This window comes from Solanum verrucosum, unplaced genomic scaffold, assembly GCF_900185275.1.
Source record: "Solanum verrucosum unplaced genomic scaffold, falcon-dt-bn FXZP01000136.1, whole genome shotgun sequence".
Classification (NCBI taxonomy): Eukaryota; Viridiplantae; Streptophyta; class Magnoliopsida; order Solanales; family Solanaceae; genus Solanum; species Solanum verrucosum.
This window is the reverse complement of record NW_026020145.1, coordinates 477,930-490,126: the sequence shown is the minus strand read 5'-3', so window position 1 is coordinate 490,126 and position 12,197 is coordinate 477,930. Positions and strand designations below refer to the sequence as shown.

The 12,197-nt window shown below is 33.2% G+C and overlaps 1 protein-coding gene across 1 annotated transcript; it reads left to right on the top strand.

Moving 5' to 3' along the window:
* Positions 1-3,572: 3,572 nt before the first annotated feature.
* LOC125828011 (uncharacterized) lies at positions 3,573-4,201 on the top strand. Its single transcript, XM_049507318.1, has 2 exons — positions 3,573-3,588; positions 3,801-4,201. The coding sequence occupies exons 1-2, from the start codon at positions 3,573-3,575 to the stop codon at positions 4,199-4,201; spliced, it is 417 nt and encodes a 138-aa protein (XP_049363275.1).
* Positions 4,202-12,197: the final 7,996 nt, after the last annotated feature.

Genomic DNA, 12,197 nt, shown 5'->3' with positions numbered 1-12,197 from the left:
AGCCCTTATCTAGAAGGTCTTTCAACTGCTCTTTCAATTCCTTAAGTTCAACTGGAGCCATTCTGTAAGGAGGAATAGAGATAGGATGGGTATCTAGAAGGAGATTAATTCCAAAGTCGATTTCCCTTTCGGGAGGAACTCTGAGAAGATCTTTTGGAAACACTTCTGGGAACTCATTAACTACGGGAACTGACTCAAGAGTTGGAGTTTCAGAGCTTGAATCCTTAACCCAAACTAGATAATAGAGATAACCCTTAGAAATCTTCTTTCTGGCCTTAAGGTAGGGAATGAATTGACCTATAGGCGCTAAGCTACTACCCTTCCATTCTAGGATTTGCTTATCTGGAAACTGAAAACGAACAATCCTAGTTCTACAATCGACTGAGGCATAACAGGAATGTAACCAATCCATGCCTAGAATGACATTGAAGTCTACAATTTCTAACTCTACAAGATCTGCTGAGGTGATTTCTAGGAGACTATGACACGGAAATTTATGTATACCCGTCTAGCTATAACTGGGTCACCGAATGGAGTAGAGACTGAGAAAGGTTCTGAAAGACTTTCTGGACTATATCGAATTTGACTTTTATATAAAGAGTTACAAATGAAAGAGTAGCCCCTGGATCAAACAAAGCATAAACATCTAAGTCAAAGACTTGGAACGTACCAGTGACTACATCTGGAGAGTCTTCCTGATCCTGGCAAGCTTGAAGAGCATACAACCTGTTTTGGTGCTGACCGCCATATGTACCAGATGAGTTACCCTGCTGAGTCGGGCGACCTGCTGGTGTTGCTGAAGTTGTGGACTGATCTCCACCATTGTTACCTCATTGACCTTGTCTAGATGGATAATCTTTCAACCTGTGACCAGACTGACCACACTCAAAACATCCTTCCATTCCTGCAGGGCACTCGCATGGATGGTTCTTACCATACTTGGGACAAGTTGGGTAGGTTTTGGTACCTGAAACACTTCCTTGAGACTTAGAGCCCGATACCCTACCCTACCCTTCTAATCATAACGAAACTTGGAGGATGGACCACTAGTTGATAAAGGTGTTAGAGTTGAAGACTTCTGCTGAAATTGCGAGTGATTACCACCACCCAATTCAGCAACCATGTGAGAAGCATACCTGGAGAGTTGGGTAAAGTTGACCCCATACACTTGGACTGTCATGCTACCTTGCCTTAAGTTCATAAATTCATGAGCTTTTGCCTCTCTTAACTCTCCTGGAAAGAACCTATCCAGAAAAGTCTCACTAAAGCAATCCCAAGTGATCGAAGCTGCAGATGTACCCCTGCTCTCTTTCCACTGAGTATACCAGATATGAGCCACATCCTTAAGTTGGTAAGATGCTAACTCAACCCGATCATTCCCAGTTACATACATCACTTTTAAGATCTTCTTGACCTCATCAATGAAGTTCTAGGGATCCTCACCAATCTGCGATCCTAAGAACTCTAGCGGATTCATCCTAACAAAACTCGCACTCTGGCTATAGCTGACCCAACATTAGCATCTGCCTGACCTCGGACCTGCTGATTGTTCTGGTTGGCCACACTCTGAGCAAACATCTGTATGGCATTCCTGAACTCTTCATTTGAAACTTCTTGATCTGGGACTGGAGAAGTTGCGTTTGCGTTCTTGGCATTCGCATTCCTAGCGTTAGCTCTACGAGGAGGCATGATCACTAAAATGTAGAACGTCGAGTTAGAATGAGGAATTAGATCATACCTTACGCACAATAAGAGTAACAAGAAAAATGAATTTTTTTCCTAAATCACTTTGTAGTTTCCCTCTCATTAGATGTGGTGCACACTACACACCCATGAAAAGGACTCTACCTAGTGCGGCCTTTCAGACATCCTAAGACACTTAAGCCTAGTGCTCTGATACCAAGTTTGTCACACTCCGAGATACCCCCGAGACGCGGACACGGGAAATAGGGTCACCAATTACCCCAAGCTAACCCTACTAGCATGACATGAGCATACTAAGAATAACAACAACTGATGCGGAAGCTTAAATATCATGAAGATGAAAGTTATGGGGAATACCCATTCAAAACAGAATATATATCAAATCTGAGAGTTTTAATATAAGAGAAGTATCAAACTCAAATACTAAGTTGAATCTAACTATGCCTGAAAATGGCCTCTACCTGACTAGAAGTACTGGGACATGCCCCAGCTAAATCTAGCAAAACTGAAACTAAAAGACCGAAATATTGAAGTAAATAACATGACTATTGTCCTCGGAAAATGAGGACTCACCACTGATGCGATGCTACTGAGCTAGAGATCGGGAACCAATCTATGCATGATCTGATTGTTGAGGACATGAACCTACATCACGAAAAGATGTAGTGTAGAGTATGCGTCAGTACTTGAGAGGTACTGAGCATGCAGGATAGAGTAAAGCTGAAATAACATATAACTGAACAAGCAATAAAGCAAGGATATAAACTGAACATGATATAGATATTGAATAATGAACTAACTAAATACAAAAACCACTTTTATAACATGCTGATACTTACCACTGACTGTACTGAAATGTGGTCAATGCAATAGAGTCTGACTGAACTGTGGGAGCTACTAATAACTGACATAAAACCACATGAGCTAAATGTCGATTCTGATGTATACGCCCCATCGAGAGGACCTAATGTACCTGGCCAAAGGTGTAGAGGCATATTGGCGTGATCACTAAAATGATTCCCACAGAGGGGACTTACAACCTACGTGGCTCGTAGTTCTGGGACTACATGGGTGACTGACCCTAGTCCAACTCGATATTATGTTACTCCCAATAGATTAAATAATTAACACATTAAGACTGGATTTCATTAATATACTGGATAGCTCAAACTTTCATGCAAACTGAGAATACAACAATTATGACTGATAATGTGACATTCATAAACTGAAGCATGTGTATTTCTGTAATAACCGAATAATATGACCTAGCATGCATAATTCATGAACTAACGAATATATACAACTAGGGTTCTGAATATCATATGAGTAATTGAGTAATAACATGATAATCTGATTTGGAACATTAAATTAACTAGTTCATGATAATATGCTAAAGTTCTAGAAACCCTAGGTCTAGTTAATAATATGGAATCAAGAATCTGACTAAATTCTAGGGACCTAATGGGTGAAAGGAACCCACTAGTGAAATCCCACATACCTGGTGACGAATTCCACGGAGAAATCATTTGGTTTCTGGGATGGAACTGGAGGAAACTTGTTGCGTTCTTAAACTAGGGTTCTTGACTTCTTTCTCCTCTTAGCATTCTAACTTTCTAAGTTTTTATGAAGGATTTGACTTAGGTAAGTTCTAGTTATGTTTCTAGGCTAAAATTAACCAAAACTACGTAGTTTAGGGTTAAAACAATGTAGTTTACGGGTCCAACGAAATAGGAAAAGACCAAAAGACCCCCGACTTTACTGATGTCGGAGTCATCGATAGACGGGACTGACGGACCGTCGATCGACTGACGGTCTGTGCTGGTCAACTATCGATCAGTACTGGAGGCTGGTTTCTGGGGGTCTGATCCATGGATGCGGACCACGGTTTGTGGTCTGACCTACGGTCCGTGGGTCCGGCCATGGGTCGACCCTTAGACGAATTTAGGGGCTGAGTTCTGGGGGGTTGCAGATGTGAGCCACGGACCACCAACACGAGTCGTGGGTCACCCTACGGTCCGTTGGTGGCGTTCGTAAGTTGCACCTACAACTTCTGGAAATCTGTTTTAAGGTATGTTTTTGGATACGGGGTGTTACAGCTCAGGATAAGGTAAGAAGTATCCAAGCTAAGCTCCTAGCAGCCCAAAGTCGACAGAAAAAGTATGCAGACGATAAGGTAAGAGACATGGCATTTCAGACTGGTGAGAAAGTTCTTCTTAAAGTGTCACCCATGAAAGGGGTGATAAAATTCGGCAAGAATGGAAAGCTTAGTCCTCGATACATTGGTCCATTTGAGATTCTTGATTATGTAGGGCCAGTGGCTTATAGATTGACCTTACTCCGTAGCTTATCTGTAGTTCATCCAGTGTTTCATGTGTCAATGTTGAAGAAGTATCATGGCAACAAAGATTACATCATAAAGTGGGACATAGTGTTGTTAGACAAGGACCTTCAGTATGAGGAGGAACCGATTGCAAGATGTGAGGTTGGAAAGCTTTAAAAAATGCTTCTAATCTATGCATGTCATAGGGTTATAGAAGTATAAATATCAAGGGGACCCCATTGTGAAATAAAGACTTCATACCCAATAGCAGTGAGATATTAAGATAGAAGTTTTGCATGTCCATTTGGGGGCATCCGATAAAATGGGATGATACAATTGGAACGTCACCTTCTTGCTTCATTTAGTTCGATCCTTCTGCTCAATCTCTTGGTTAATTTGTGCATGAAATGAAATGCTATCATGTTATACCTTTTATTTATAGTTGATGCTATAATTAGAAAGAAATGTAGATAAATGATGGCATTAATATTATTTATGATTAACAACAATTTCATTATTTATATGCATTTCTTTTTAGTATACTTGCCAACCCATCATACATTGTTGTTCAAATGATCCGTCTCTTGACTTTGCTAAAATATCAACTATGAGTGTTCTTATTCATAGCTTCTCAGGTATTAGGTATTTAGAAGTTAGATCATTGTTATTGAGCATATATGGTAGACTAAGTTGATATTAATATTATGTGAAGAATTCTAGGTGCTTGATTTTAAATACTTGATAGAAATGTGGTTTGCTAACAGAGGTAGTATATTTTATTCCGACTGATCCACATCAATAGCACTATAATATTTCGATGTCATAATTTACATCGCTAATACTCATTTTCCCCGTATGTACTTTCTTGCACATAGCCACATACTCATATAGAGATGTCTCCTGCTTTAATCTTTTGAAATTCATGTGACACAAATAATAAGGTATATTCAGATTCTAAAAATATTAGAGTTGCTTACTGCTTTGTCCCTTACTAGAATTTTGATGAGATGCTAGATTCTTCATTCAAGATTATTTTCCTCATTTTTAGCGTCACTTTTTCTACAGTCTAAAATTTTTTACTTCTTCCAATTAATATTCAATTTTTCCCTTATTGTTCGTCTGCTCCTCTCATTCGTACTTTGGACTAATTTTTCATCGTTTCAGTTTAAAATGTTTTCACACTCTTTCCTATGTACAGGTTTCTAACAAAGGAGATCAAAATGAATGAAGATAGGCCTACAACTAATTAGATGGTATCTCATCTCAGTGTATTATATCTTACTTTAGGATTGATAGGAAAATAGTCCCATGTACTCATTAGTTGGTATCTTAAGAGTTTTTTTATGTAATGACACACGGATGTCGGGCCCGTGGTTAGCACGGGCCATGGGCCTTCTAGTATATATATAAGTGGAATGTTATTAAGAAGTCTGGAACTGAAAGGCTAAGAAAATTTGCCAAATTTTTCAAAAGGGAAACAAAATTGATTATTGAACCAAAAAGGCAATTTTCTAACTGTGAATTTGACACCGTTTAAATTAGGGCAGCCGCCGCAAGGCGCGGAATTCCATGCCCCTTGTAAGGCTCAGCCACCATGAGCCTTGCAAGGCGCAGGAATGTCATGTGGCGGGATTAAAATTATTATTTTTTGTTTCATTCCAATTATTAAAAAAAAAAATACTTCATTTTACTATCTTTAACAAGAAATTAAAAAACATCCGCTATATTCTATGTTTAATACAATATTATATAAACATCTGCTAATAGAAGCAAATGCACAACGAATCCAGTAATTATTAATCCTCATATTACATTCTCTAAAATGTAAGTTCCTTAAAACAATCATTTTGTATATTATAGGCTAAATATCTAAATAGATCTTTAAATTTTATACGATTGACAATTTTGACACTTCAATTTATTTAGCGATTAGATAAACATTTCAGTTAAATTGAAACATGCCTCGTAAACAATCAAGTTAGCAAAACCAATCATTTGAATTAACATCGTTTGAAAATTTGGTTATTGTACCTATTGGTCTATGCATGGAATATACTCTAAGGAAATTATCTATAAAATTGTTTTAACTATATATCAGGTAGTTACTAATTAATCTTAGAATTGAAATCAGATTCAAATTTTACTAATTAAAAATTATTAAGAAGAGAATAAATTGTATGATAAGATTTTGACAACCATATAGATCTGTCATTTGGGTTGAGATGACTTCTATGATGGATAAAGTATTTATCCTAGTATATATCAACTCTTTAATTAATTAACCACTATTTAATTTAATAAAATGCATGTTTGGTTTCTTTATAATGAGGTTTTCGATAGTTGCAAAAAACTACTACTATAATATATATTTTATTTATTAGATATAAAGACACATGCACATTAACTAATATTCAATTTCTTAATTTCTCAAATTTGTTGGGTTATGAAGGGGTGATTAGGGCGTCATGCGGAAGCTTACAATTGCAAATCATAAGACGATAAATTAGACAACACATAAAATTATACTAAAAGAAATACATTATTGTAGGATATGACCAATTGGCCTACATAATTAAAAACTAATCAAAAAACATAGAAACTGTAGAGAGAAAATCTCCCCATAAACAAAACTCTTAAAGAACTACATTGTGGATGCTATTGTTATGTGTTAGAAGAAAACAAACCTATATTTATAGAGTCCTAAAACCTTTTCTTACTAGAAAAGGAGTCATAAAGGAGAGAATAAACCAAATATAAAATAATATTATATTTTCCTTTCAAGAAAAGTAAAAATATTTATGGTAATGTTTTATTTTTTCTTTAAGGAAAAATAAATCTTAAATTATGGTAAGAAAATCAGGGCAAAACCCTAACAAAATTTTCAGTATGTTTTTTTTTTATTTATACTTCTTCACAATAATCAATTAGGTTATTCACGCGTGCACATTTCGAAAAGACTTTGGCACCTAAAGAGAGTAGAAGGAGACAATAAGAATCGAACTATAATTATTTGGGTAAAAATATCAAAAACATATTTAAAGTATCTCAATTTTTTATGTTTCATACTCAAACTATCAGGTGTATTGTGAGTTTCCTACCTGAGTTATCACCAAATGTTTATCGTAAAAATATCCCCAATTTCATGATCAAGAGGACTTTAACAAAAAATAAATAAAAAATATTTCATGATCTAGTGCTAATTATTGCGTGTTATCGTGAATCTCATATTACATCATATATATTTATCATCGACAAGTAATGCTCACATGATTGGTTTTGCTAACTTGATTGTTTATGAGGGACATTTCTATTTAACTGAAATGTTTATCTAATCGCTAAATAAATTGGAGTGTCAAACTTGTCAAGCGTATAAAATTTAAAGATCTATTTAGATATTTAGCCTATAATATATAAAATGATTGTTATAAGAAACTTACCTTTTAAAGATTGTAATATGAGGATTAATAATTACTGGATTAGTTGTGCATTTACTTCTATTTGCGGATGTTTATATAATTTTGTATTAAACATATAATATAGCGGATGTTTTTAAATTTCTTGTTAAAGAGAGTAAAATGATATACATTTGTTTATAATAATTGGAATGAAACAAAAAAAAAGTTAATTCCGCTGCAAGGTGCTGACATTCTTGCGCCTTGCAAAGCTCATGGCGGCTAAGTCTTAGAAGGCGCATGAAATTCCGCACCTTGCGGAGGCTGTCCTAATTTTTGGCAAATTTTCTTACCCTTTTGACTCCGGACTCTGTTATTAAGCTAAAATTTAAATTCCTAAAATATCCCTCTTACTAATTTAAGGATAAGTTATAAGTAACATGGGTGTTTTAGAAATTTAACGTTTGCCCCTTCTACATAACTTAAACAGTTTATTTATACAAAAATAACAAATAAAATAAAAATAACTTTATTTAAAAGAGTGTACTCTTCGCAATTTTAAAATTTAAATAGATGTGTGTTGAATAGATATGTAACTATAATCACTCAATAAGAAAACGAACATAAAGCCTAAATCTAGAAAATGTCATGAGCTAAATAATAAACTTCATGATTCTGGTTCATATTTAATTTCCTTGTCATATGATGCACCTTCTTCCAAGATAAGTATCCATGAAAATTTTCTTCTTTTTGTTTCCCTTGAAGATAATAATAAAAGTTTAAGAAATTGAAATACGTCAAATATTAGGTTTACTTGATGATTTCTTTTATATTTCAATCCATGAGTATATACAAACAAATACATATAATATAATGTGCTTTCGTTCATCACTAACTTGTGACAAGTGACAACTAGCCAAAATCAATAATCCTAAAATTATGCATATACCTTAATTATTAAAAAAAATGTTAGATATAAAAAAACAACAACACAAAATGACAAACAATAATGGAAATAGTCATGTTAAAAGGGAAGAACATGATTTTTTTAAAATAATAACTAAACTTCAAACGAGAAAGACTATCTAGATAAGACACTATGTCCTTATCTATTACTATATTTGTTTTGAATTTTAAGGTGTGTTTGGTATGAATGAAAAATGTTTTCCAATTTTCTCATGTTTGGTTGGGTTAAATGTTTGGAAAATGTTTTTCAAATCAACTCATTTTCCTCAAATTTAAGGAAAATGACTTCCCTTCAAAAATTAAGGAGAACATTTTCCAAAACTCTCCTCCAACTTCAAATTACAATTTTTTTTGTTGAAAAAATCAATTTATTTTGTCCCTACCCTCAAACCAGCGCCCCCCCCCCCCCCCAAACCACCCCCCAAAAATAAATTTAAAGCTTGTTTTTAAAAAATATTTTTAACTTCAATTTTTTTAGGTTTTTACCCCACCCTCACCCCTACCAACCACCCCCCCAAAAAAAAAATTAAAAGTTATTTTTAAAAAATATTTCCAATTTTTATTTTTTATTTTTTTATCCCACCCTATCATGTACCCTCGACTCCCCCCATCAGCCCCCTACCAACCCCCCCACCCCCCAAAAAATAAATTAAGTTTGTTTTTAAAAAAATGTTTTCAATTTCAAATTTTTATTTTTTCACCCCTACCCTCGACCCCCCCCCAGGCCATCCTCCCTACCAGCTCCCCCCCCCCCCCCAAAAAAAAAAAAAATTTAAGTTTGTTTTTAAATATATATTTTCAACTTTAAAATTTTATTTTTTCACCCCTACCCTCGACTCCCCCCCCCCCCCCCCGGGCAGCCACCATATAAGACCCCCACCCCAAAAAAAAAAATCAAGTTTATTTTTTTAAAAAACTTTTAACTTTAAAATTTTAATTTTACACTCCTACCCTCGACCCCCTCCTACCAGGCCTCCAGCCCACCCACCCCCCCGCCATAAAAAAAATTTAAGCTTGTTTTTAAAAAATATTTTTAATTTCAAAATTAATTTTCTACTCTCTAGGAAAAATAAAAGATATTTTCTCAAAAAAAAAAAATTCATTCATAAATCAAAAACTAAAAAATCTTTTTCGGAAAATATTTTCTACTCATCAACTAAACATGAGAAAATAAGTCAAAAATCTACTTGTTTTCCAGGAAAATATTTTTTATAGAAAACATTTTCCTTCCTACCAAACACACCCTTAATCCACAAGTAACTAGGGTCAGGACCTCATACCCACTACAATAGTGAACTAATTACCAAAAAAATTGTTCATCAATAAACGAAAGTTTGAATCAATAAGAAGTAGCAGAGTGAAAAAGGAGGGTATAACGGGGGTATTATCCTCTTCTTCTTCTTTTTCACTAAGAAGAAGAAAAAGGACAAAAGTTTTTTAAGATAAAAGATGTATATTCTTATCACAAATCTATACTTTATTATACTATCTTCAAAGCATGAATTTTCTAATTTGAATGTTTAATTATTATAATACATTCAATTTAAAATACCTAATTTAGTATATTTTCTATATCTTATCTTATATTTATTTATTGATTTATTCTATATTAAATTAAAAGATGACAATTTTTCACATTGACGGATAGTAGTGACTTCTCAGAATGATTGTGACTTTCTTAACGAGTTTTGACTTTTTCGATGAGTTGTGACCAGGGGCGGACCTTGGTGGAGCCTAGGGGTTCACCCGAACCCCCTTGTCAAAAAATTACACTATATATATAATGTCAAATTCTAATTTTATGTGTATATATATTAAAATGAACTCACTTAAAACAAAGGATAAAACTTGGCTCAGTGGATAAGTGGTTCATAAAATGTCCCTACGTCATAGGTTCAAATCTCATTGGCAACATTTTTTCCCTCTTCTTAATGCTTTGGAATATGAAACTTTTGGGCTTAGACCTTCTTCTTTTTCATTATTTTTTCCTTTTATTCTATTTCTTCTTTTTAACTTGTTTTTGTTTACATTTATTAGACACGTTCTTTTTATTTTTATATTTTATTTTTTTATATCTATTATTCATTTTGTTTCAACGTAACTCTTTTTCATATACGTTTGAATAACTTTTTTTTAAAATGATGAAATATATTTAACTTGAAATTGAGATAGAAACATAATTTATTTATTTTTAAAAAAATGTAAATTAGATGTAATTGAATGAATAAACTTAAATATTGTCAATATCCTTTTTAAAATATTAATTTAAGAGAATTCGTGAATTTTTTTATATTTTTAATTCTACTTTAGAGAGATGGAAACTAAACTTATCTGATTTATTCGTTATTTTTTTTTTTACAAATTATGACTAACCTAGTAAATTGAACTATATGAACTAAAAAATTGATGATGCTATTTATTTATATTAATAATATGCATTATAATATTAGTAACTCTATTCTTACACACGTTTAGAGAATCTTGAATATTTTCATAGTAATATTTGATTGAGTGGATACTAATTAAAATTTTCAAAAAGTGAAATATAAAGTAAAACATTACAAAATAAAAGTATAAAAAGCACAAGCAATTTAAGAATGCTCGATGGAGCATGATAAAAGTGAAAAGAAATGTTTAATACGGTATGATAAAGTGAGTTAAATTTAGCATGATAAAGTAAATATCTTTCTTCCCCGTCTCGTTCCCTTCTTCATCATTTCATTTTCACATGTTTTAGGAATTAACACATGTAATACAGTCGATCCACTAAAATTCTTATCAATGCATCTTTGTCCTCGATATCTTTGATTAGTTTAGTCTTTACTTTTATGAACTAATGAAATGCCTATGGTTCTTGTACAAAGAACATGCCGAGGGGCTACTACGCCCACCGCGCACTTGCATTACCACCTGAACTTATTCTTTATACTTTGAACCCCCTGAGCAAAAATTCTGGGTCCGCCATTGGTTGTGACATTTTCGAATGGTTGTGATTTTTCTAAAGGGTTGACTTATTTGATAAGGCACGATAAACAACATTGCATACTATCCTTTCTTGGCTATAAATGGAGGAATTTTCTCATAAATTACGAATTATGTATGTTTTTTATTCTTCTTCTTCTTAAATCAGAAAGATTGTGAGAATTGTTCAATTATGCAATCACGATATTCTTTTGTCGAAAAATTAGATGGATCAACAAAAATTGATGCAACAATGAGAATGGAATAACTCAATTTCAAACGAGAAGACTGTCTAGATAATTAATGTGTACTCATTTTCATTGACCTAAATATACTTTTGCAATAACTTCTACTTGACAAGAAGTTCAATGATTATCTGTTGCACAAATTACAACTTGGTGTTTAAGCTGTGAAAAGTCTCAAACAGTTGGAGAATAAGGATTTGATCAAAAACTTGTTTGAAGAGTCCAAACTAGATTTAATAAATACTCATATGTTTTCAATTTATTTGTTGTATTTTTATTTTTATTTTCTTTATAATACAATATTCTTTTTATTTTTGAGGGAGAGGGGGAAATTCTTTAATTCTAACATTTTATGTTACATGTTTAAGACCACAAAGTTAAAATAAATTTTTTGTATAGTCTACATATCCTTAAATTAAGGTCTTCTTTATTTTTAAAATTTCATATCAAACTAAAATTTGACAAGTCTCTCTCTCTCTCTCTCTCTCTCTCTCTATCTATATATATATATATATATATATATATGAACTACATATCTTAAATGTTAACTTATTATAATACCTCCGACTTAAAACATACAATTTAGTATATCTTCTATATTTTATATTA